Source organism: Pistacia vera, unplaced genomic scaffold, assembly GCF_008641045.1.
Source record: "Pistacia vera cultivar Batoury unplaced genomic scaffold, PisVer_v2 Contig197, whole genome shotgun sequence".
Classification (NCBI taxonomy): Eukaryota; Viridiplantae; Streptophyta; class Magnoliopsida; order Sapindales; family Anacardiaceae; genus Pistacia; species Pistacia vera.
Window position 1 is genome coordinate 570691 of NW_022195998.1, and position 26976 is coordinate 597666.

The 26976-nt window shown below is 34.6% G+C and overlaps 3 protein-coding genes across 3 annotated transcripts in view; 1 reads left to right on the plus strand and 2 right to left on the minus strand.

Annotated features, from left to right (window-relative positions):
* The window catches only part of LOC116128103 (methionine aminopeptidase 1A-like), a 28965-nt gene extending 14616 nt beyond the window's left edge, over positions 1–14349 (minus strand). The window contains exon 1 of the mRNA XM_031413776.1: positions 14278–14349. The gene's annotated coding sequence lies outside the window, so the exon portion shown is untranslated. The remainder of the gene's footprint in view (positions 1–14277) is intronic.
* On the plus strand, positions 4730–26808 carry LOC116128100 (pectinesterase 2). Its single transcript, XM_031413773.1, has 2 exons — positions 4730–5661; positions 25936–26808. Exons 1-2 carry the CDS (start codon positions 4800–4802, stop codon positions 26622–26624), a joined length of 1551 nt encoding a protein of 516 aa, XP_031269633.1. The 5' UTR covers positions 4730–4799; the 3' UTR covers positions 26625–26808.
* LOC116128102 (probable pectinesterase/pectinesterase inhibitor 36) lies at positions 15934–18147 on the minus strand. Its single transcript, XM_031413775.1, has 4 exons — positions 17773–18147; positions 17328–17361; positions 16706–17020; positions 15934–16625 (listed from the first exon to the last, which is right to left on the minus strand). Exons 1-4 carry the CDS (start codon positions 18145–18147, stop codon positions 15934–15936), a joined length of 1416 nt encoding a protein of 471 aa, XP_031269635.1.
* Positions 26809–26976: the final 168 nt, after the last annotated feature.

The following is a 26976-nucleotide window of genomic DNA, read 5'->3' on the forward strand; positions in this document are numbered from 1 at the left end:
GACTTGTTTTTCCAGTTTTCTCAATAGACTTTTCCTGAAAGAGACCCTGTAGAATTCTCATTTAATTGGGTATTGTTTTTCTTACCAAATTATGAACGACGAATTGTCACATGCACGATAGAGATTGAGAGTTCACTTTCAGTGTGACTTTCATGGTAGCTAAATTTGGCTTTCTTAAATTATGATTAGCGATAAATCTGAAAAGATTATGTCAAGACTGATTCTATAATTATTTTTCAGGTTCTGAAGATGCGTGTACATGAATATTCACTTTACAGTTCACACATACGTGAAGGAATAAACTTCATCTGAAGATAGCCAACTGGGGGATATCATGATTTTTGATGAGTCAAAAATCAACCAATTCAATGTTGGTGATCTACTACGAACTATCCCTGATTTTGCCCTGGGCTGCTACGTCTTTTGAATTATCAAGACAAAAGTTAGCTCTAGTATTTTCGTCTACAAAGAAAGTCAAATCAAAACTAAATTTGATCATGACAATGATGTTATTATGGTTGTGATTTTGTGGATTATTATATTGATCACCAAATTTTAAATCACTTTTAATCCAAACGAAACCTAATTTAGTACTTTCAAAATTTTGACGGCTACCCAATCTATACCAAACTTGTACTAAACTCGGGCACGGAATCTTGTTTTGTTCCTTTTTGGGCAAATCTTAATAGACGGGCACACGTACTCATGTGTATATCCATCGATCATCACCGCCCAATTCAGTACTTAAATTCGTATAGACACAAATAATTGTTAATATATTATTTGTATAATTATGTATTTTATTGAATATAATATATACGTGAAAATTAAGGTGTTTGAAGTAATTTATGCATATCATATTAATCCTCGTATCAATGTAGCAATCCAGTGTAGGGCCTTATTTATGTTTCCAAACTCATAGTTTAATAAATCAAACTCATTAGGTATGGAAAATTCAGTTTTAGTTATGGGGTATATATCGTTATTGACTTAGTTTGTTTTGACTAGGGCGTTTAATTAAGGACGTGGTTTTTGAATATTAAAGCTTTTTCCCCATAACTGAAAAACAAAGTCCCTTTGACCAAGTTTTAAGTACGGTAATAAGAAGAGTCAGACTTCGCCAATCAAATTCAACCGTTTGAGGTTATCTTTGTAACCAGAAAAATACAGATTGAAAACTTCATGATTCATGACAAAAACTGCATGTCTATGACCAGAGTTGTGTTATCCAAATTTTGTCCCGGCCGGCAAAGATGGCCCTCCAAATTTCAGATAATATTTAATTTATTAAATTACTTATCATCCTTTACTTCTACGTTTAGATTTATGACATAAGGGAAGAAAATCTATTATGAAACAAAAAATAGTATATAGTTTGATTGGTAAGGAACTAATTAAAAATACATCTAAATTTATAAATTGATGTGACATGAAACAGTTGAAATTTTAAAGAGTGAAACTACAAAATTAATTAAGATATCTAATTTAAGAATTATGTTACATTAATATACATAAACTTGTAAAAGGAAATTGTATTTATAGTATTAATTAGTTATATATATTACTCGATGAAGACTTGGTTGCGTGAGGCACGACATGACACAAGTACTAAATAAAGAAGCATTGTCAAAATATTTAGGTATGCCTATTGGGCGGGGTTATTTGACTGGCTTGCCTTGAATTTTTTTTTTTTTTTTTTTTTTTTTTTTTTTAGAGTTAATTGGAGTGTTTGAACCAATTTACTACAATTTGACTAATTCTTATAGGAATTGTCATGACCCCCCAAGGACAATAATGGGCGAAAGGTTGGAACCATGAACAGTCCCTTGGCTCGTCCTTACAGCTAACCGATGGGTGGGGCTTGCTTTAATTTTCTGTTTTTAAACTATAATATTCAATTAGCTACCATAATTAACTCCATTCTCTTCATAATCTAGACTTGAAATATGATTTGGATAACATTTTACATTTATAAGGACTAATCACATTATTAATTATGATAATGTGTGACACAAAACCTTTGACTCTGGGTGAAAAAAATTCAATGAAAAGAACCTGGAAAGTGGAAATTATAATTGCACATTCTAGATTCTTCTTAATTAAAACGATTTAATTTATAAATAAACTATACATATAAATTTTTATTTTAAATTTACAACAAAAGCGTTTTTCCTATATCAATCCTATTTGGATATATGTTATTTTTTTTCTTTTTCTTTTATTGATAGGGTGTCCAAATTAATTTGCACGTACCTCAATTAATCTTTAGTTAGCCTGAAGTTAATGATCGATTAAATCTCAAGTAACAATTTTTACTAGCAATTAAAGCGAACGAACTCAAAACTCTTAGAATTATACCTAAAAGTCCATATTTGATCACTCAATTACTTATGAGTTGTATTAAAATGGATATATGTTGCAACCACGAGCAGGAATGCCGTGTTGTTTGCGTATAAACTTTAAAAAATGAAAATGAAAAGATATGATGAGGAGCTTCCACTCAATAATAATATATGCTTTAATGGATATACGATGGTAGTCAAATATTATAGAGCAAATTGGTACAATAGTCTACTAGTTTATGGTAATTAACTCATCAATTATGTAAGCCTACTTGCATCATTAATTATATTTTGGCCTATTAATCACGATATCAGATAATTCTTCACCTTATATATCCAAATCCAATATTATCTCCATATTCAAAGTTCAAACGCATACCAACTTGTGGAGGCTATGGCTCCTTGGTTGCCAATTGGGAATACTACTTTAGTATATCAAAAAAGTTAAACAGTAATATACCCAAAAACTCACAATATTATTCAATTTTATTCAACATTTTTTAAACCCCCTAAATTTGTTAATTCAATTAAATATCCCTAAATATTTTTAATGTTTTTGTTACAGCAACTCCGGCCACCCTCCGGCGGTAGTGGCCGGCTGTCCGTATTTGACATTGGGTTGGGGGTGTTTTTGTTAACTTTTAAGATTTTATTATAGGGGGTGTTTTGTAAAGAAACAAATATAGGGGGTATTTTATTAATTTATAAATCGTACATCGTAATACCCACCCAATTCAACTTTTTTTTTTACTTTTTTCAAAAAACTTTTCCCAAAAACACCCAATTGTGAACCAAACGGAGCCTATATGTTTACCATAAATATAAAGCGTTGGACGGCCTCATTATATCTTAATCATTGACTACATATTTGTAATATTTTTTATCTGGTTAGTATACTCGGAAAATAATAATAAAACTCACTAAATATATATAAGAAAATATACATATAGATGACGATAAAATAATGGACCCATAACTAATTTTTCTTTAAATACAAATCTTTATAAAATATAATAAAGTCACAAAACATCAACTTGACAGTGTTGCCTAACCTTTTCGCTGCGTGACATTTCAAGCAACTGTATCTCACCTATTATCTGCAAAAACATTGAAAACAACGAGGTGAACATTAATTGCTTAGTAAGTAAACCCGCTATGCTACCCTTTTCTCTCCGTTGCTTAATTTTTGAATATCTTTCCTTATATCACACTTCTCTATTTTTCTTTGTTCTTTCTCTATTCTTTATATGTTTCTCTCTATTCTTTCTCTGTTCTAATTTCCCACTACTAAAGATAATGGGCATGGTATTATGCATATATATGATGCAAATGCACAAATGCATAGAATGTGCATTTTCTTTTTTGTTTTTTTCTTATTCTGTTTTATATTTCTTATTCTGTTTTCTGTTTCTTTTTCTGTATTTCTTTCTTTCTATTATTTCTTTTTTTTTTTTTTTTTATTCTTTATTGCCGATCGGACTCGGTTGAGGCATGAATTTAGAACCCTGGCCGTGTGAGTATATTCTCTAATTTTGGGTACAGTCTTCATCCACATGCACTTCTAACGGACTGTATAATTTTTTTTTTTAAATTCTGAGACCGCTCACTAAAGGCGGCGTGCATGCGAGAGGCTATGTCACTCACATGTTTCCCATTACAACAATCTTCTCTGCTTTTATCTTTTTACACTTCTTTAAATAAAAATTCAGATTTGAATTTCTTTAATATTCTCATTTTTTTCTATTTACTCTTTAATGTGGTATAAGAACATAAATAAAACTACATACTTCGATGTGGCCGTTACAATATTAGTAATTATAGTTAGAACTTAATTAAGAAGGTAATTAAGTTGATTATATCTTTTACTCGTTGACTTTCTATCTCGAACTACTGAGACATTTTGTTCATATAAAAAAAAAAAAAAAAAAAAAAAAAAAGAATTGAATGAGTTTAAGGTTAAATGCGTTAACCCCATTTGGTATCAATTAGCATTCAAGAATAAATGGGCGCAGCCCGGGCCCTCAAAAAGTCAGGTTGCCAGCTACCATGTATTATGGATTTCATGCAAATTAATGTTGCATGAATATGAACATGTCAATAACACGCTTCCTTCCTCCCCAGTCGATTACAGCCTGCTTCACCCCCTCAAGTCAGCACACACAGAAAAGTCCATTATTATTACTCTTCAAAAGAAATTTGGAATATGGTTTACCAAAAAATTATTCGTAACAGATTCAAATTTAAAACAACAAATAGAGAATGATTTACTGCGTAAAATAATATTTTTTTTCCCTTAACAAACCCCATGATTCATTCCCTCTTACCTACGTTTCTTTTCTATATAAAGCAACGCGGTTAGCACTCATTTCCTTCACAAACCTCATAAAACTCCGAGCTCTGTATCACTATCTATTACACACGTTAGCCTTAATACACAACATCAAAACTAAGTCATTCATGGCTCCTCCAACTCTTTTAACGCTTTCAACTGTGCTCCTTTTTCTCTCCCCGACCATTTTTGCTTACAGTACAAATGACGTAAAATCATGGTGCAGCAAAACACCAAACCCTCAGCCATGTGAATACTTTTTGTCTCATAACCCTGATCACAGTCCTATCCATAATGAGTCCGATTTTTTCAAAATTTCCATGAAACTTGCTTTAGAACGCGCCAAGAATGCTGAATCACACACGTACAATCTCGGCTCTAAGTGCCGAAACAAGCTTGAAAAGGTTGCGTGGGACGACTGTCTTAAGTTGTACGAGTTAACAACCCTCAAGCTCAACAAAACCATAGACCCAAGCACCAAGTGCACCCAAGATGATCAACAAACATGGCTCAGCACGGCTCTAACCAACTTAGAGACATGCCGAGCCGGTTTCATTGAACTTGGGGTGGCCGATTATCTTTTACCCTTGATGTCAAATAATGTGTCAAAGTTAATTAGTAACACCTTGTTTCTCAACAAAGTTCCATACAGTCAGCCTGGCTACAAAAATGGGTTCCCAAAATGGGTCAAGCCCGGTGACCGGAAGCTATTGCAGACTACATCAACGGCTTCTCAGGCAAATATCGTGGTGGCCAACGATGGTTCTGGGAACTATAAGACGATAAATGAGGCCATAACCGCAGCTTCATCCCGTTCAGGTAGTGGGAGATATGTGATTTACATAAAGGCAGGAACATATAACGAGAACATAGAGGTTGGAAGCAAATTGACAAATATTATGTTCGTGGGAGATGGCATTGGCAAGACTATCATTACCGGGAGCAAAAGTGTTGGAGGAGGAGCTTCGACCTTCAATTCAGCAACTGTTGGTGAGTCATCAACTTATATCTGCTAAATATATAAGGTTAAGTTTTTGTGTCCACTTAAAAGTATGTCACCACACAGATAAAATAAACTCAAGCTCAAAATTACTCGACCAACGCATCATTGCGAAAATTCAATGAATACTTGTCAAATGAGTTTTCTGACTGATTCTGAGGTCGATCAAATTAATTATTTTTGTAAATTTCCATGTCGAGTTGATATTGGTAATTTGGTATATCGTAATATAAATAAGGAATTAAAATTTAATTTAATTGTACTAATAAATCTGACATAAGCCGTTACGTTCATATATTAAGTTAATCCATAGTGATATATATATAGTATGAATGCTGAAAAGATTTTGAAAATATATATACATTTTTTTTGTGGAAATCAATCTTCATATTAATAATATTTTTAAGTGACCAGGTAACAGTACTAGTATAGAAAGAGAAGAATATAGAGTATAGACCATAGATTTGAGGACTTTAATAAGGGAGACGTGTTGATTTAGTTTTGCATGTTAATTAAAAACTTAATACATATCAAATTCTATATAGACATAGATTTCGATGGTCCCGGGCTTGAACAATTGTGGTGCCTGATATAATTGCTTTGACAACAAGAACGAACAATAATTACTCAGCTGCGACAAGTCTTATGTATGTATGGAAAGGTCGTGGCCATTAAAGAAGTCTCATACTCTGATTTGACTTTTTGAAACTAATTTAATATGTAACAAAGATTGATATAATATAATATATGCTTATGCTTATAATCAAATCATTAATTTCTATTGCTAGAAATCTAGAGTTTTCCAAAAGATAAACGGTAAAGTTGGTGAAGTCTGGATTTTGATAGGGATGCTAATAGGGATTACGCACACCTTGGCAGGGATCCATGAGTACCCCTGGAATGAACCTTCTCACCGAAAAGGGCTAGCCTGCTGGGGACTATTAAGAACATGAAAACCGGCCAATTCACCCTATTTTCAGTAAAGGCCACCAACCCCTGTATTTAAATACTCTGCATAATACAGTGTGAAAAGCAAAACTCCGATCCCATTCTGTCCAACCCTTTGGATGAATAATACCACCAGGTCCGTCTTTATGAAATTGTCCTGGAGTATTTTTTCCTGGCCTGCCTAAGTAATTCGTGAACAAATGTTGGACGGCATAAATTCATGAGATGGCCTAACACGCGATCCTTGAATTGAAATTCCTGTGTTTCATTGGGATCGTCTCTTCCTTGTACTGTTATCATAGTTGCTTGGTGATCAATTGGTCTTCTTATAGATGTCGCAGTTTTGAAACACTGCTATGCACTCACCAAATATGAAATCAATGTGCCATGTATTTGACATCACAGATACATTTGTCTTAAAGAAGCACATAGAGTGTATCTTGGTGACCTATAAAATTGCAACGATAAAAAACTGAGAGGTCTGAGCTGACTCGTAAAGCCTGCTTGGTGTTTGGGGGACAGCCTTGTCTGAATGTCATGTCCCTTGCCCAAAAACCCATCCCCGATACACCTGCCCATGACCAGACCCAATTAATAAAATCGAACTGCATAAACTGAATGGATTTTCGCTAAGTCAATGTATTCTTACCAAATGTGGCTGAGGTTGAGGTGGTAGAACCATCTGGACATTTCGGCTGCCAGTAACAATGGTTCTACCAATGCCATCGCCAACAAATTATGTTCTTCATGTGATGTTTGGATATCCACCTTTTCATCATCACCGGATTTTACGTGGATTATTACTCTTTGGGGTCGCCTATTACCCATTCTGCGAGTGCAGCCAATGCTTCATTATTGTTCTGTGTGTGCCAGAGCCTCTTGTGCAACACAAGTCTGCCTGGAAGTTGCTGGACCCATGATGCTAAAATTCCAACTTTTGATTGAATCTTGCATTAACTGGGGCTGGTGGTCCTAAAAAATCAGCAAGTCATAAGAAATTAAAGCTTTTGCTTTATAGTCTACTTATAGTTTTCATGGGTGCGTTTGATTCATTTTTGGATAAAATTTGAAAATAATATTGAGTAGTTGAATGGAGTATTACGAAGTAAAATTTAAAAATTTATAAAAAAACCCTAGGTTTACTAATTTAATTAAACACCCTAACATATAAAATGACAAAAACACCCCCACCACCTGCAGTGCCAGACTCCGGCCACCACTGACGGCCAAATCGTGAACTATCGGTCAATGCCTCGGGTGTAGGTCGTTGTACAGATTCTAGCTGCCACGGACGTGGTTATCAGAACCTGGCAAGTATGGGTTTTGGGGGTGTTTTTTGTTAATTTTTAAACTTTTTTTGGGGTGTTATTATGAAATTAATAAGATTAAGGGGTCTAAAAATAATTAAAAATAATAGTAATATTTTTAAATAATGTGCCCAGCAATATTTGGAGAATGGATTAGGAATATATATTAACCAACGCACCCATATTAGTTACTTGTACCAGAAAGAATAGTTCAGGAGACAATTTAATTTTAACTTGAAAATGTTGACCATTTTCACTCCATCTAAGTTTAACTGGAGTCTAAAACACATAGAAATATTTACTAGAAGGAAATCAGAGCAAAATTTTTGTAGGCAAATAATTGTTGGGACCAAGTGAGCTTCTTGCCCCTTCTAACCTTCTTCCTATACAGTGCAAGGCTTCACTGAGAAACATAGTCAAATTATGAGTCTCTGCATGGGATTGAACATATCCCCTCTCTTCCAATCCATCCAAGCAAGTTCTGTGGTGCGCCAGCGCGCTGCTTAGCCACGTACGACATCTCAAGTGTGTGGTTCTTACCCGCAAGCAAAACACCGAGCCTGGACTCACACTCACCATAGAGCTTAGCACAATCATTAAAGCCTCGTTATGAAATTCAAATCTTGGTCCAACCTAATCCTTTGGTGTAACAGAAGCCCGCCCAGTTCCCGCGCTTGCAAGACCGTGGATCGGGCCATTTACCACCTCAATTCTTGAGTGCAAGAGGTGGTAGTAGCCATGGCTACAAGAAGAGAGGTAACAACAGAAGTAGACATTTTCGTGTAAAGAGTGACGATGACATGCAACAAGTTACTCATTTAACAGTTTGTTTTCATTTATACTGTGAAGAAGCAAACACAATTACACATGGACCGTCGTGAGCCATGCGTCTGCTTTGGAGGATCAAGTGTCACTTCGTTTTCGTGGGTATCATAAACGTAATTGAATTGTTAAATTTTTATAATTGGGATTAAGTGTTCTTTAGGCCTTTATTGTAAAGATCGAGTGATGATATCAAGCATTAACTTATCTCATAAATTGTTTGTTTTCTATTAATGTGAAGCCTTATGCGACACTGTTTTGACTTAAGCCGAGACTTCATCCTGATCATTGGTTGAAAATAGATCTGATGGCTGAGGACTTAAGTTGAGTCAAACCTATAAAAGCAGATGGCCCTTCAGTTCGAAGCAACGCGATTTTCCTCTCTATCTCTCTAAGTTAGAAGATTAGAGTTTTCTGTGAGTGTAAATCTACGGATAATATGTCTATTAAGTTGTTTTTTTAGTGGTGGTGGAACCTGGTGTAAAGTTCTTAGTTCGATTGTAGGTTTATCTTGTTATTCTAAAGCCTAGTTATCTTGGTTGAAATCTTGTAAAGGGAAGAGAGTTTGAGGTTGTAACCGTTCTTGATCATAATAGTAAGTGCATGAGCATCCATATTTTAGAGCTCAACGTGGCCTAACTTTTCAATATTGAACAAGTGAACCACGGTAATACTGTGTGTTGAATCTGTTTGGTTTACGTTGATTGTGTGTTATTGGTGATGTTTGCTTGATTTGAGTAAGTGTATTACAACATTTTCATTATGGAACGAGGTGAAGAAGCAAACACGATACACATGGACCGTAAATCAAGCCAATGTTCTGCTTTTGGACCATCACTTAAGCTTTCATGGGTGTCCATCACAAACGTAATTGAATCGTTAATTAATTAACGTAATACTGTAGTAATGAACACCAAAAAAAAAAGAAAATATAACCTCAAAATTAACGTGCTTAAGGTTGCAGCAGCGTGGGGAAGCATTTATTGATATGAACCCAAAGGCTAAAGCTGTTTATAGAACATGTCAAAATTAGAGTTTAGGCACGGTGATTTGCATTCTGGAGAGCGACATGTTGGCTACTGTTGGTAACGCTCATCTTGAAGTTTGAATTTTGTCCATACAAACAAGATATGTTTGAACTTGAACGCATAGGAAAATACTTCCTTTTCCGTTTCAAGGTCAAAGAACGGACTTGTTTTCCATTTTCTCAATAGACTTTTCTGAAAGAGCCCCTGTAGAATTCTCATTTAATTGGGTATTGTTTTCTTACCAAATTATGAACGACGAATTGTCACATGCACGATGAATTGAGAGTTCACTTTCAGTGTGACTTTCATGGTACTAAATTTGGCTTTCTTAAATAGATACGATAAATCTGAAAAGTTATTCAAGACTGATTCTATAATTATTTTTCAGGTCTGAAGATGGTGTACATGAATATTCACTTTACAGTTCACACATACGTGAAGGAATAACTTCATCTGAGATAGCCAACGGGATTCATGATTTTTTTGATGAGTCAAAAATCAACCAATTCAATGTTGGTGACTACTACGAACTATCCCTGATTTTGCCCTGGGCTGCGTCTTTTGATTATCGACAAAGTTAGCTCTAGTATTTTCGCTACAAAGAAAGTCAAATCAAAACTAAATTTGATCATGCAATGATGTTATTATGGTTGTGATTTTGTGGATTATTATATTGATCACCAAATTTTAAATCACTTTTAATCCAAACGAAACCTAATTTAGTACTTTCAAAATTTGACGGCTACCCAATCTATACCAAACTTGTACTAAACCGGCACGAAATCTTGTTTTGTTCCTTTTTGGGCAAATCTTAATAGACGGCACACGTATTCGTGTATTATCCATCGATCATCACCGCCAATTCACTACTTAAATTCGTATAGACACAAATAATTGTTAATATATATTTATATAATTATGTATTTTATGAATATATATATACGTGAAAATTAAGTGTTTGAATATTTATGCATATCATATTAATCCCTATCAATGTAGCAATCCAGTGTAGGGCCTTATTTATGTTTCCAAACTCATAGTTTAATAAATCAACCTCATTAGGTATGGAAAATTCAGTTTTGTTATGGGGTATATCGTTATTGACTTAGTTTGTTTTGACTAGGGTGTTTAGAGGACGTGGTTTTTGAATATTAAAGCTTTTCCCCATCCTGAAAACAAGTCCCTTTGACCAGTTTTAGTACGTAATAGAAGAGTCAGACTTCGCCAATCAATCAACCGTTTGAGGTTATCTTTTAACCAGAAAAATACAATTGAAAACTTCATGATTCTGACAAAAACGCATGTCTATGACCAGAGTTGTGTTTATCCAAATTTTCCCGGCCGGCAAGAGGCCCTCCAAATTTCAGTAATATTTAATTTTTAAATTACTTATCATCCTTTACTTCTACGTTTAGATTTATAACATAAGGAAGAAAATCTATTATGAAACAAAAAATAGTAAATAGTTTGATTGGTAGGAACTAATTAAAAATACATCTAAATTTATAATTTATGTGACATGAAAAAGTTGAATTTTAAAGAGTGAAACTACAAATTAATTAAGATATCTTTTAAGAATTATTTACAAATATACAACTTGTAAAAGAAATTGTATTATATTTTAATTGTTATATATATTACTCGATGAAGACTTGGTTGCGTGAGGCACGACAGGACACAAGTACTAAATAAGAAGCATTGTCAAATATTTAGGTTATGCCTATGGGCGGGGTTATTTGACTGGCTTGCCTTGAATTTTTTTTTTTTTTAATTGGAGTGTTGAAGCTCAAACAATTACTTAAATTGATTATTTCATGAAGTCATGACCCCAAGGACAATAATGGGGAAAGTGTTGAAACCATGACAGTCTCCTTCGTTCGTCCTTACAGCTAACCATGGTGGGTGGCTTGCTTTAATTTTCTGTTTTAAACTATAATATTCAATTAGCTACCATTAATAACTCCATTTCTCTCATAATCTAGACTTGAAAGATTTTGGATAACATTTTACATTATAAGAGACTAATCACTATTAATTATGATAATGTTGTAGCACAAAACCTTTGACTCTTGGGTGAAAAAATTCAATGAAAAGAACCTGGAAAGTGGAAATTATAATTGCACATCTAGATTCTTCTTAATTAAAACGATTTAATTTATAAATAAACTATACATATAAATTTAATTTAAAATTATCAACAAAGGTTTTCCATTATCAATCCTATTGGTATGATATTGTTATTTTTTTTCTTTTTCTTTTATTGATAAGGATGTCCAATTAATTTGCACGTATTCAATTAATCTTAGTTACTTGAAGTTAAGACGATAAATCTCAATGACATTTTTACTAGTAATACGAGAATCAAACTCAAAACCTCTAGAATTACACCTAAAATCCATATTTGATCACTCAATTACTATGAGTTGTTAATGGATATATGTTGCAACCACGAGCAGGAATGCCGTGTTGTTTGCATGTAAAACTTTAAAAAATGAAATGAAAAGATATGACCGAGGAGCTCCACTCAATATAATATATGCTTAATGGATCATACGATTGGTAGTCAAATATTATATATCAAATTGGTAAATATTCTACTAGTTTATGGAATTAACTCATCAATTATGTAAGCCTACTGCATCATTATATATTTTTGGCCTATTAATCACGATATCAAATCATCTTCACCTATATATCCAATCCATATTATCTCCATATTCAAAGTTCAAACGCATACCACTTGTGGAGGCTATATGTTTTACCATAAATATTAAAGCACTGGCGGCTCATTATATCTTAATCAGTGACTAAATATTTGATACTTTTTCCTCTGGTTGATAACAAAAAAATAACAGTAAAAACTCACTAAATATAAACGCTGGACGGCCTCATTATATCTTAATCATTGACTAAATATTTGTAATACTTTTTCTCAGTTAGTATACGCAAAAAATAACAGTAAACTCAATATATATATATTATTATAGATGAAATAAAATAATGGACCATAACTAATTTTTTCTTTAAATAAATCTTTATAAAATATAATAAAGTCGCAAAACATCAACTCGACAGTGTTGTCCAACCTTTTCGCTGTGTGACTTTCTAAGCAACGAACACACTATTACCTGCAAAAACATTGAAAACAACGAAGTAACATAATGCTTAGTAAGTATCCGCTCTATGCTTCTTCTCTCTCGTTGCTTAATTTCGAATTCTTTCCTTATATCACACTTCTCTATTCTTCTCTTTATTCTCTATTCTTCTCTTGTTATTCTCTATCTTCTTGTTTATCTCTGTTCTAATTTCCCACTACTCAAGATAATAGCTGGTATATGCATATATATGATGCAAATGCACAAATCATAGAATGTGCATTTTCTTTTTCTATTTTTTTTCTTATTCTGTTTTCTATTTCTTTTTCTGTATTTTTCTTTCTTTCTATTCTTTCTTGCTGATCGGACTCGGTTGAGGCATAGATTTGAACCCTGGCTATGTGAGTGATTCTCTAATTTGGGTATAATCTCTCATCCACAGCACTTCTAACGACTATAAATTTCTTTCTGAATTGAGTGAGCCGCTCACTAAGGCGGTATGCATGCGGGCTATGTCACTCACGGGTTTCTATGCAACAACCTTCTCTTCTTTTATCTTTTTACACTTCTTTAATAAATTAAAAATTAAAAGACTATTTTAATCAAATATCAACAGTAGAAGTATATCATAGATTTTGAAGTTAGTAAATAGAAACGGTTTTCATCAGAAAGCTTTATAAGATGAAGAGGTACCATGTAGCTGTCATATCACAACATCTTGTTGAACAAGAGTAACACATAAGGACAGTCAGACGTAATTGCCTGACCTGAACAAACACAAAGAAATATAAGTAGCATATTATTGCAAACTAAATCCTTTAAAAATACCCTGTCCAATCAAAATGAGGAAGTTTTGGAGTTCGACCCTGTCCTTTCTTCAAGCAATATAACCAACCTTCATTCGCTCCGTCTGATCCACCTGGAGTACCTGTCCCAAGTAGCTTTGCCTTCAAATGAACTGATTTGTGAGAGCTCCAAGAAGCTTTGAAACAATCTTGTGTACTATCAAGAATTATAATAATAACTTTATCAATACCAAAAAAAAATCCGATTACATAACTTGAAATTTCAACTAAACTATTCAAAATGCAATTCTACGGATATCTCTAATTTTAGGATTTCATTTAGAAAAATATCGCAATAAAAGGAATTACTAACCAGAACGCCGCGCCTTCACGAGCAAGCTTTAGCTCCATACACTTGGGACACCTAAAAATAATAAAAAAAATAAGTAGCAATTTTGTTCAAAATGTTAATAGTTAAAGAATTTTCAACTTGCCACATTGAAGATAAATTTCAAGTAGGTGATGAAATACATACTGTAGATGAGCAGGCTTGCCACATCGAACACATGATAAGCTATTATTCTCCACCGCATCTGAGCCACCGGCCATCGTGTCCTAGATTTCCCTTTCTGTTTAGTTTTATTCGTTTGAGAAAGAGTAAAAGTGAGAGGTTTTAGGGTTCAGAGAAGGGAAAGATGGCGGACACGGAGGTACCTAAAGCTCATTTGTTTGTTTGAGTTTTTCCGTTAATATATTTATGATATTAACTTATTAAGTCAGCATTTGCTACGTGTATACTTTTTACTGGACCACGAACTTTACTTTCCTTTTTCAATTAATGCTGGATTGCGCAGCAAGTTACAAGTGAATTACTAGGTAGAAATATATATGCCACCGGGGCACTTCGTTAACTCTCAAAGACCCGCCGCCCAAGAGGTAGTTCAAGGGGGAGGGGCCAGCCCCTCGAGATAAGCGGATTTGAGCAGAACTTATTGGGCGAACGACTTATTGATACCCAAGGTTTGTCGAAACGACAAGTTGGTTACTAAAAGGTTTTGATACGACAAACAGGTACCTTCCGTCATGTTCTGTTAGTGATTTTCATTTGATAATAGTGAAAAGACTAAAATGCCCTTAAAAGTTTAATATTTTAGTTTTTTATAAATTTAAAAATTTCTAAAAAACCCCCAGGTTTGCTAATTTGACTAAATACTCCAATATATAAAAAGTTTATAAAATAGCAAATACACCCCCGCCACCCACAGTGCCAGATTCCGGCCACCGCCGCCGGAACCTGGCCGGAAAATTGCGTTACGACACAGACCCATCGGATCTGTGTCGTAACGCGTAGATCTTTCATTTTCCGGCAAGATCCGTGGCTGATCTGGCCGGAAAAGGCCAGATCTACGGCCGTCGAGACCGGGAACTTGCCGGAAAATTGTGTTACGACACAGACCCATCGGATCTGTGTCGTAACACCTCGATCTGGCATTTTCCGGCCAGATCCGTGGAGGATCTGGCCGGAAAAGGCCAGATCTGGCCGTCGAGGCCAAAAAAGGCCAGACGTAGATCTGGCCTTTTCCGGCCAGATCCGTGGCGGATCTGGCCGGAAAAGGCCAGATCGGTGTGTTACGACACAGATCCGACGGTTCTGTGTCGTAACACAATATTCCGGCCAGATTCCGGCGGTGGTGGCCGGAATCTGGCACTGTGGGTGGCGGGGTGTTTTTGTTATTTTATAAAATTTTTATATATTGGGTCATTTAGTCAAATTAGCAAACTTAGGGGGTTTTTAGAAATTTTTAAATTTATAAAAAACTAAAAATTAAACTTTCAAGGGCATTTTAGTCTTTTCACTATTATCAAACGAAAATCACTAACAGAACATGACGGAAGGTACCCATTTGTCGTTTCAAAACCTTTTGGGTACCAACTTGTCGTTTCGACAAATATTGGGTATGTATAAGTCGTTCTCCCGAACTTCTTAAAGTTAATTCGAAGAATTAAAGAGTTTAATTATATATATCACGACAGTCAACTAAATAATATAGGATAAATACAATTTTTAAGGAATTCCGTAAAAAAATCTTCTGCTTGTATTAAACTAAACTGCAAAGTTTTATTCTTATTTTTAATCATAATGCAATTAAACCATTCCATTACCATCAGATAATTAACTAGAAAACTTATGGATTTAGTGGCAACTCAGAAAATAGAACCATTATTACATAACATATATATGTAGTATGATACAAAGTCGTGCTGAAGAAGCCCTTTTTATATTTCAGGCCAAAACGGCACACCTGTGGCAGGGATCCATGAGTACCCCTGAATGAACCTTCTCACCGAAAAAGGGCTAGCCTGCTGGGGACTATTAAGAACATGAAAACCGGGCCAATTCACCCTATTTTCAGTAAAGGCACCAACCCCTGTATTTAAATACTCTGCATAATACAGTGTGGAAAGAGCAAAACTCCGATCCCATTCTGTCCAACCCTTTGGATGAATAATACCACCAAGGTCCGTCTTTATGAAAGTTGTCCTGGAGTATTTTTTCCATGGCCTGCCTAAGTAATTCGTGAACAAATGTTGGACGGCAATAAATTCATGAGATGGCCTAACACGCGATCCTTGAATTGAAATTCCTGTGTTTTCATTGGGATCGTCTCTTCCTTGTACTGTTATCATAGTTGCTTGGTGATCAATTGGTCTTCTTATAAAGATGTCGCAGTTTTGAAACACTGCTATGGCATCACCAAATATGAAATCAATGGTGCCATGTATTTGACAATCACGATACATTTGTCTTAAAGAGAGCACATAGAGTGTATCTTGGTGACCTATAAAATTGCAACGATAAAAAACTGAGAGGTCTGAGCTGACTCGTAAAGCCACTGCTTGGTGTTTATGGGGACCAGCCGTGTTCTGAAATGTCATGTCCCTTGCCCAAAACCCATCCCCTGATACACCTGCCCATGACCACGACCCAATTAATAAAATCGAACTGCATAAACTTGAATGGATTTTCGCTAAGTCAATGTATTCTTACCAAATGTGGCTGAGGTTGAGGTGGTAGAACCATCTGGGACATTTCGGCTGCCAGTAACAATGGTTCTACCAATGCCATCGCCAACAAACATTATGTTCTTCATGTGATGTTTGATATCCACCTTTTCATTATGCACTCCGGATTTTACGTGGATTATTACTCTTTGGGGTCGCCTATTACCCATTCTGCCGAGTGCAGCCAATGCTTCATTAATTGTTCTGTGTGTGCCAGAGCCATCTTGTGCAACAACAAAGTCTGCCTTGGAAGTTGCTGGACTCCATGATGCTAAAATTCCACCATTTTGATTGAATCTTGCATTACCTGGGGCTGGTGGTCCTAAAAAATCAGCAAGTCAATAAGAAATTAAAGCTTTTGCTTTATAGTCTACTTAATAGTTTCATGGGTGCGTTTGATTCATTATTTTGGATAAAATTTTGAAAATAATATTGAGTAGTTGAATAGGGGAGTATTACGAAGTAAAATTTAAAAATTTATAAAAAAACCCTTAGGTTTACTAATTTAATTAAACACCCTAACATATAAAATGACAAAAACACCCCCACCACCTGCAGTGCCAGACTCCGGCCACCACTGACGGCCAAATCGTGAACTATCGGTCAATGCCGTCGTGGTGTAGGTCGTTGTACAGATTCTAGCTGCCACGGACGGTGGTTATCAGAACCTGGCAAGTATGGGTTGATGGGGGTGTTTTTGTTAATTTTTAAACTTTTTTTGGGGTGTATTTATGAAATTAATAAGATTAAGGGGTCTAAAAATAATTAAAAATATATAGTAATATTTTTAGAATAATGTGCCCAGCAATATTTGGAGAATAGGATTAGGAATATATATTAACCAACGCACCCATATTATTTACTTGTACCAGAATAGAATAGTTCAGGAGACAATTTAATTTTAACTTGAAAATGTTGACCATTTTCACTCCATACTTAAGTTTAACTGGAGTCTAAAACACATAGAAATATTTACATAGAAGGAAATCAGAGCTTAAAATTTTTGTAGGCAAATAATTGTTGGGACCAAGTGAGCTTCTTGCCCCTTCTAACCTTCTTCCTATACAGTTGCAAGGCTTCACTGAGAAACATAGTCAAATTATGAGTCTCTGCATGGGATTGAACATATCCCCTCTCTTCCAATCCATCCAAGCAAGTTCTGTGGTGCGCCAGCGCGCTGCTTAGCCACGTACGAACATCATCAAGTGTGTGGTTCTTACCCGCAAGCAAACGACCGAGCCTGGACTCACACTCACCATAGAGCTTAGCACAATCAGTTAAAGCCTCGTTATGAGAATTCAAATCTTGGTCCAACTCTAATCCATTTGGTGTAACAGAAGCCCGAGCCCAGTTCCTCGCTTGCAAGACCGTGGATCGGGCCATTTGAACCACCTCCAATTCTTGAGTGCAAGAGGTGGTAGTAGCCATGGCTACAAGGAAGAGAAAGGTAACAACAGAAGTAGACATTTTCGTGTAAAGAGTGACGATGACATGCAACAAGTTATCTCATTTAACAGTTTGTTTTCATTTATAGAACTGGGTGAAGAAGCAAACACAATTACACATGGACCGTCGTAGCCATGCGTCTGCTTTTGGAGGATCAAGTGTCACTTCTTCGTTTTCGTGGGTATCATAAACGTAATTGAATTGTTAAATTTTTATAATTTGGATTAAGTGTTCTTTAGGCCTTTTATTGTAAAGATCGAGTGATGATATCAAGCATTAACTTATCTCATTAAATTGTTTGTTTTCTATTAAATGTGAAGCCTTATGCGACACTGTTTTGACTTAAGCCGAGACTTCATCCTGATCATTGGTTTGAAAATAGATCTGATGGCTGAGGACTTAAGTTGAGTCAAACCTATAAAAGCAGATGGCCCTTCAGTTTCGAAGCAACGCGATTTTCCTCTCTATCTCTCTAAGTTAGAAGATTAGAGTTTTCTGTGAGTGTAAATCTACGGATAATATGTCTATTAAGTTGTGTTTCTTAGTGTGGTGGGAACCTGGTGTAAAGTTCTTAGTTCAGATTGTAGGTTTATCTTTGTTATTCTAAAGCCTAGTTGATCTTGGTTGAAATCTTGTAAAGGGAAGAGAGTTTGAGGGTTGTAACCGTTCTTGATCATAATAGTAAGTGCAGTGAGCATCCATATTTTAGAGCTCAACGTGGCCGTAACTTGTTCAATATTGAACAAGTGAACCACGGTAAATACTGTGTGTTGAATCTGTTTGGTTTACGTTGATTGTGTGTTTATTGGTTGATGTTTGCTTGATTTGAGTAGAGTGTATTTACAACATTTTCATTTATGGAACGAGGTGAAGAAGCAAACACGATAACACATGGACCGTAAATCCGTAATAGCCAAATGTCTGCTTTTGGACCATCACTTAAGCTTTCATGGGTGTCCATCACAAACGTAATTGAATCGTTAATTAATTAACGTAATACTGTATGTAATGAACACCAAAAAAAAAGAAAATATTATAACCTCAAAATTAAACGTGCTTATAGGTTGCAGCAGGCGGTGAGGGAAGCATTTATTGATATGAACCCAAAGGCTAAAGCTGTTTATGAAGAACATGTCAAAATTAGAGTTTAGGCACGAGTGATTTGGCATTCTGGATGAGCGACATGTTGGCTACTGTTGGTAACGCTCATCTTGAAGTTTGAATTTTGTCCATACAAATACAAGATATGTTGAACTTGAACGCATAGGCAAAATACTTTCCTTTTCCGTTTTTCAAAGGTCAAAGAACAGGACTTGTTTTTCCAATTTTCTCAATAGACTTTTTCTGAAAGAGACCCTGTAGAATTCTCATTTAATTGGGTATTGTTTTTCTTACCAAATTATGAACGACGAATTGTCACATGCACGATAGAGATTGAGAGTTCACTTTCAGTGTGACTTTCATGGTAGCTAAATTTGGCTTTCTTAAATTATGATTAGCGATAAATCTGAAAAGATTATGTCAAGACTGATTCTATAATTATTTTTCAGGTTCTGAAGATGCGTGTACATGAATATTCACTTTACAGTTCACACATACGTGAAGGAATAAACTTCATCTGAAGATAGCCAACTGGGGGATATCATGATTTTTGATGAGTCAAAAATCAACCAATTCAATGTTGGTGATCTACTACGAACTATCCCTGATTTTGCCCTGGGCTGCTACGTCTTTTGACTTATCAAGACAGAAGTTAGCTCTAGTATTTTCGTCTACAAAGAAAGTCAAATCAAAACTAAATTTGATCATGATAATGATGTTATTATGGTTGTGATTTTGTGGATTATTATATTGATCACCAAATTTTAAATCACTTTTAATCCAAACGAAACCTAATTTAGTACTTTCAAAGTAATGACGGCTACCCAATCTATACCAAACTTGTACTAAACTCGAGCACGAAATCTTGTTTTGTTCCTTTTTGGGCAAATCTTAATAGACGTGCACACGTATTCGTGTATATCCATCGATCATCACCGTCCAATTCACTACTTAAATTCGTATAGACACAAATAATTGTTAATATAGTATTTATATAATTATGTATTTTATTGAATATAATATATACGTGAAAATTAAAGTGTTTGAACTAATTTATGCATATCATATTAATCCTCCTATCAATGTAGCAATCCAGTGTAGGGCCTTATTTATGTTTCCAAACTCATAGTTTAATAAATCAAACTCATTAGGTATGGAAAATTCAGGTTTAGTTATGGGGTATATATCGTTATTGACTTAGTTTGTTTTGACTAGGGTGTTTAATCGAGGACGTGGTTTTTGAATATTAAAGCTCTTTCCCCATAACTGTAAAACTAAGTCCCTTTGACCAAGTTTTGAGTACAGTAATGAGAAGAGTCAGACTTCGCCAATCAAATTCAACCATTTGAGGTTATCTTTCTAACCAGAAAAATACATATTGAAAACTTCATGATTCATGACAAAAACTGCATGTCTATGACCAGAGTTGTGTTATCCAAATTTTGTCCCGGCCGGCAAAGATGGCCCTCCAAATTTCAGATAATATTTAATTTATTAAATTACTTATCATCCTTTACTTCTACGTTTAGATTTATAACATAAGGGAAGAAAATCTATTATGAAACAAAAAATAGTAAATAGTTTGATTGGTATGGAACTAATTAAAAATACATGTACGGCTAAATTTATAAATTGATGTGACATGAAATAATTGAAATTTTAAAGAGTGAAACTACAAAATTAATTAAGATATCTAATTTAAGAATTATATTACATTAATATACATAAACTTGTAAAAGGAAATTGTATTTATAGTATTAATTAGTTATATATATTACTCGATGAAGACTTGGTTGCGTGAGGCACGACATGACACAAGTACTAAATAAAGAAGCATTGTCAAATTATTTAACGGACAGGTATGCCTATTGGGCGGGGTTATTTGACTGGCTTGCCTTTGAATTTTTTTTTTTTTAATTGGAGTGTCTGAAGACTCAGAACCAACTTACGTATAATTCGATTAATTCTCATGAAAACCGTCATGACTCCCAAGGACAATAATGGGTGAAAGTGTTGAAACCATGCACAATCTCCTTCGTTCGTCCTTACTGCTAACCCATGGGTGGGTGGCTTGCTTTAATTTTCTGTGTTTAAACTATAATATTCAATTAGCTACCATTAATTAACTCCATTTCTCTTCATAATCTAGACTTGAAATATGATTTTGGATAACATTTTACATTTATAAGAGACTAATCACATTATTAATTATGATAATGTGTTGCACAAAACCTTTGACTCTTGGGTGAGAAAATTCAATGAAAAGAACCTGGAAAGTGGAAATTATAATTGCACATTCTAGATTCTTCTTAATTAAAACGATTTAATTTATAAATAAACTATACATATAAAATTTTAATTTTAAAATTATCAACAAAAGAGTTTCCCATTATCAATCCTATTCGGATAATGGATATATGTTATTTTTTTTCCTTTTCTTTTATTGATCAAGGGTGTCCAAGTTAATTTGCACGTATTTCAATTAATCTATCGTTAACTTGAAGTTAACGATCGAATAAATCTCAAATGACTGTTCTTACTAGTAATTAAAGAGAATCAAACTCAAAACCTCTAAATAATACACCTAAAAATCCATATTTGATCACTCAATTACTCATGAGTTGTTAATAATGGATATATGTTGCAACCACGAGCAGGAATGCCGTGTTTGTTTGCATGTATAAACTTTAAAAAATGAAAATGAAAAGATATGACCGAGGAGCTTCCATTCAATAATAATATATGCTTTAATGGATCATACGATTGGTAGTCAAATATTTATATATAGCAAATTGGTATAATATTCTACTAGTTTATGGTAATTAACTCATCAATTATGTAAGCCTACTTGCATCATTAATATATATTTTGGCCTATTAATCACGATATCAGATCAATTCTTCACCCTATATATCCAAATCCAATATTATCTCCATATTCAAAGTTCAAACGCATACCAACTTGTGGAGGCTATATGTTTACCATAAATATAAAGCACTGGACGGCCTCATTATATTATCTCCATATTCAAAGTTCAAACGCATACCAACTTGTGGAGGCTATATGTTTACCATAAATATAAAGCACTGGACGGCCTCATTATATCTTAATCATTGACTAAATATTTGTAATACTTTTTCTCTGGTTAGTATACCAAAAAAATAACAGTAAAACTCAATATATATATATATATATATATAGATGAAGATAAAATAATGGATCCATAACTAATTTTTCTTTAAATATAAATCTTTATAAAATATAATAAAGTCGCAAAACATCAACTCGACAGTGTTGTCCAACCTTTTCGCTGTGTGACTTTCTAAGCAACCGCATCTCACCTATTACCTGCAAAAACATTGAAAACAACGAAGTAAACACTAATTGCTTAGTAAGTAAATCCGCTATGCTATGCTTCTCTCTCTGTTGCTTAATTTCAGAATTTCTTTCCTTATATCACACTTCTCTATTCTTCTCTGTTATTTCTCTATTCATTCTCTGTTATTTCTCTATTCATTCTCTGTTTATCTCTGTTCTAATTTCCCACTACTCAAGATAATGAGCATGGTATTATGCATATATATGATGCAAATGCACAAATGCATAGAATGTGCATTTTCTTTTCTATTTTTTTCTTATTATGTTTTCTATTTCTTTTTCTGTATTTCTTTCTTTCTATTCTTTCTTGCTGATCGGACTCGGTTGAGGCATAGATTTGGAACCCTGGCTATGTGAGTGTATTCTCTAATTCTGGGTATAATCCTCATCCACATGCACTTCTAACAGACTATAAAATTCTTCTTTCTGAATTATGAGGCCGCTCACTAAAGGCGGTATGCATGCGGGGCTATGTCACTCACGGGTTCTCTATTGCAACAACCTTCTCTTCTTTTATCTTTTTACACTTCTTTAAATAAAATTCAGATTTGAATTTCTTTAATATTCTCATTTTTTTTATATTTACTCTTTAACATGGTATAAAGACATAAGTAAAATTACGTACCTCGAGGTGGACGTTATATATTATAGTTAGAACTTAATTAAGAAGGTAATTAAGTTGATTATATCTTTTATTCGTTGACTTTCTATCTCGAACTACTGAGACTTTTTGTTCATATAAAAAGAAAAAAAAAAAAAAAGAATTGAATGAGTTTAAGGTTAAATGCCTTAAACCCATTTGGTATCAATTAGCATTCAAGAATAAATGGGCGCAGCCCGGGCCCCCAAAAAATCAGGTTGCCAGCTACCATGTATGATGGATTTCATGCAAATTAATGTTGCATGAATATGAACATGTCAATAACACGCTTCCTTCCTCCCCGGTCGGTTACAGCGTGCTTCATCCCCTCAAGTCAGCACACACAGAAAAGTCCATTATTATTACTCTTCAAAAGAAATTTGGAATATGGTTTACCAAATAATTATTCGTAACAGATTAAAACAACAAATAGAGAATGATTTACTGCGTAAAATAATATTTTTTTTTCCCTTAACAAGCCCCATGATTCATTCCCTCTTACCTACGTTTCTTTTCTATATAAAGCAACGCGGTTAGCACTCATTTCCTGCACAAACCTCATAAAACACCGAGCTCTCTATCACTATCTATTACACACATTAGCCTTAACACACAACATCAAAACTAAGTCATTCATGGCTCCTCCAACTCTTATAACGCTTTCAACTGTGCTCCTTTTTCTGTCCCCGACCATTTTTGCTTACAGTGCAAATGACGTAAAATCATGGTGCAGCAAAACACCAAACCCTCAGCCATGTGAGTACTTTTTGTCTCATAACCCTGATCACAGTCCTATCCATAATGAGTCCGATTTTTTCAAAATTTCCATGAAACTTGCTTTAGAACGCGCCAAGAATGCTGAATCACACACGTACAATCTCGGCCCTAAGTGCCGAAACAAGCTTGAAAAGGTTGCGTGGGACGACTGTCTTAAGTTGTACGAGTTAACAACCCTCAAGCTCAACAAAACCATAGACCCAAGCACCAAGTGCACCCAAGATGATCAACAAACATGGCTCAGCACGGCTCTAACCAACTTAGAGACATGCCGAGCCGGTTTCATTGAACTTGGGGTGGCCGATTATCTTTTACCCTTGATGTCAAATAATGTGTCAAAGTTAATTAGTAACACCTTGTTTCTCAACAAAGTTCCATACAGTAAGCCTAGCTACAAAAATGGGTTCCCAAAATGGGTAAAGCCCGGTGACAGGAAGCTATTGCAGACTACATCACCGGCTTCTCAGGCAAATATCGTGGTGGCCAACGATGGTTCTGGGAACTATAAAACGATAAATGAGGCCATAACCGCAGCTTCATCCCGTTCAGGTAGTGGGAGATATGTGATTTACATAAAGGCAGGAACATATAATGAGAATATAGAGGTTGGAAGCATATTGACAAATATTATGTTCGTGGGAGATGGCATTGGCAAAACTATCATTACCGGGAGCAAAAGTGTTGGAGGAGGAACTTCGACCTTCAATTCAGCAACTGTTGGTGAGTCATCAACTTCTATCTGCTAAATATATAAGGTTAACTTTATGTGTCCACTTAAAAGTATGTCACCACACAGATAAAATAAACTCAAGCTCAAAATTACTCGACCAACGCATCATTGTGAAAATTCAATGAATACTTGTCAAATGAGTTTTCTGACTGATTCTGAGGTCGATCAAATTAATTATTTTTGTGAATTTCCATGTCGAGTTGATATTGGTAATTTGGTATATCGTAATATAAATAAGGAATTAAAATTTAATTTAATTGTACTAATAAATCTGACATAAGCCGTTACGTTCATATATTAAGTTAATCCATAGTGATATATATATAGTATGAATGCTGAAAATATTTTGAAAATATGTATACCTTTTTTTTGTGGAAATCAATCTTCATATTAGTAATATTTTTAAGTGACCGGGTAACAGTACTAGTATAGAAAGAGAAGAATATAGAGTATAGACCATAGATTTGAGGACTTTAATAAGGAAGACGTGTTGATTTAGTTTTGCATGTTAATTAAAAACTTAATATATATATATCAAATTCTATATAGACATAGATTTCGATGGTCCGGTTCTCGAACAATTGTGGTGCCTGATATAATTGCTTTGACAACAAGAACGAACAATAATTACTCAGTTGCGACAAGTCTTATGTATGTATGGAAAGGTTGTGGCCATTAAAGAAGTCTCATACTCTGATTTCACTTTTTGAAACTAATTTAATGTGTAACAGAGATTGATATAATATAATATATGCTCCTGCTTATAATCAAATCATTAATTTCTATTGCTAGAAATCTAGAGTTTTCCAAAAGTCATAAACGGTAAAGTTGGTGAAGTCTGGATTTTGATAGGGATGCTAATAGGGATTATTGTATTTGATTATAGAAATAATTTAAATTAATACATAGATGTCTAGAGAACTTGAAACATTCAAGATAAAAATGAAATGTAATTTAATGCTCAATTGGGAGGTCACAGTTGGGTTAGGTGTCTAGAGAGCTTTGAAACATTCAAGATAAAAATGAAATGTAATTTAATGCTCAATTGGGAGGTCAAAGTTGGGTTAATTAATTCCTACAGATGAACTTTACATCAGATTGAATATTAATCGCTTTCTTTTTCTTTTCTTGTGTGACATTTCAGCTGTAGTAGGAGACGGGTTCATTGGTAGAGACATAACATTCCGCAACACTGCTGGTCCACAAAATCACCAAGCGGTTGCTTTACGTTCTGGTTCAGATCTGTCTGTGTTCTACAGGTGCAGTTTTGTAGGATATCAAGACACTCTCTACGTTCATTCAGAGAGACAATTCTACAGAGATTGTGACATTTATGGAACTGTTGATTTTATCTTTGGGAATGCTGCCGTTGTCTTCCAAAACTGCAACATTTATCCTCGTAATCCTCCCAACAAAACCAACACTATTACAGCCCAAGGGAGGACTGATCCTAACCAAAACACTGGAATCATTATACAAAACAGCGTCGTTACCCCTGCTTCTGATTTGAAGCCAGTGGAAAGCTCCGTTAAAACATATCTTGGAAGGCCATGGAAAGAATATTCGAGAACTGTTTTCATGACAACAAATCTCGGTAGCTTAATTAACCCAGCTGGGTGGATGGAGTGGGATGGTAACTTTGCTCTCAGCACTTTGTATTATGCAGAGTACCGGAACACCGGCTCTGGTTCATCCACTGCAAATAGGGTCAAGTGGGCTGGCTATCATGTCCTTACTAGCGCCTCCCAAGTTAACCAGTTCACCGTCGGGAATTTTCTTGCCGGAAATTCTTGGTTGCCGGCCACCAGCGTGCCTTTCACTTCCGCTCTCTGATTTGATTTCCTTGTTGAACAGTTAAAATTACTTGTTTAATTAGTTAAAAAAGATTAATAAGGTAGTCAACAACTAGTCAACTACCATCGAAATTGGAATTGTAATGCTTCTCTTCATTGGTTTGTCAAATTCTTTGTGGAATTAATGAAATATTCAATACTAAATGCTATTGTTTTCTTCTCTTTATTGATGCACCAATGGTTTTCTTGCTAAGTACATCTTTGACTTGAAAAAAAGTTCGCCTTGCTCGTCTCTATCTTGTTTACTCGAATCTAATCTAATTAATTACGATTATGTTCTCATGAAGGAAAAACTTATTCTCAATAAGACAATAATCTAAACCTTAAACCAC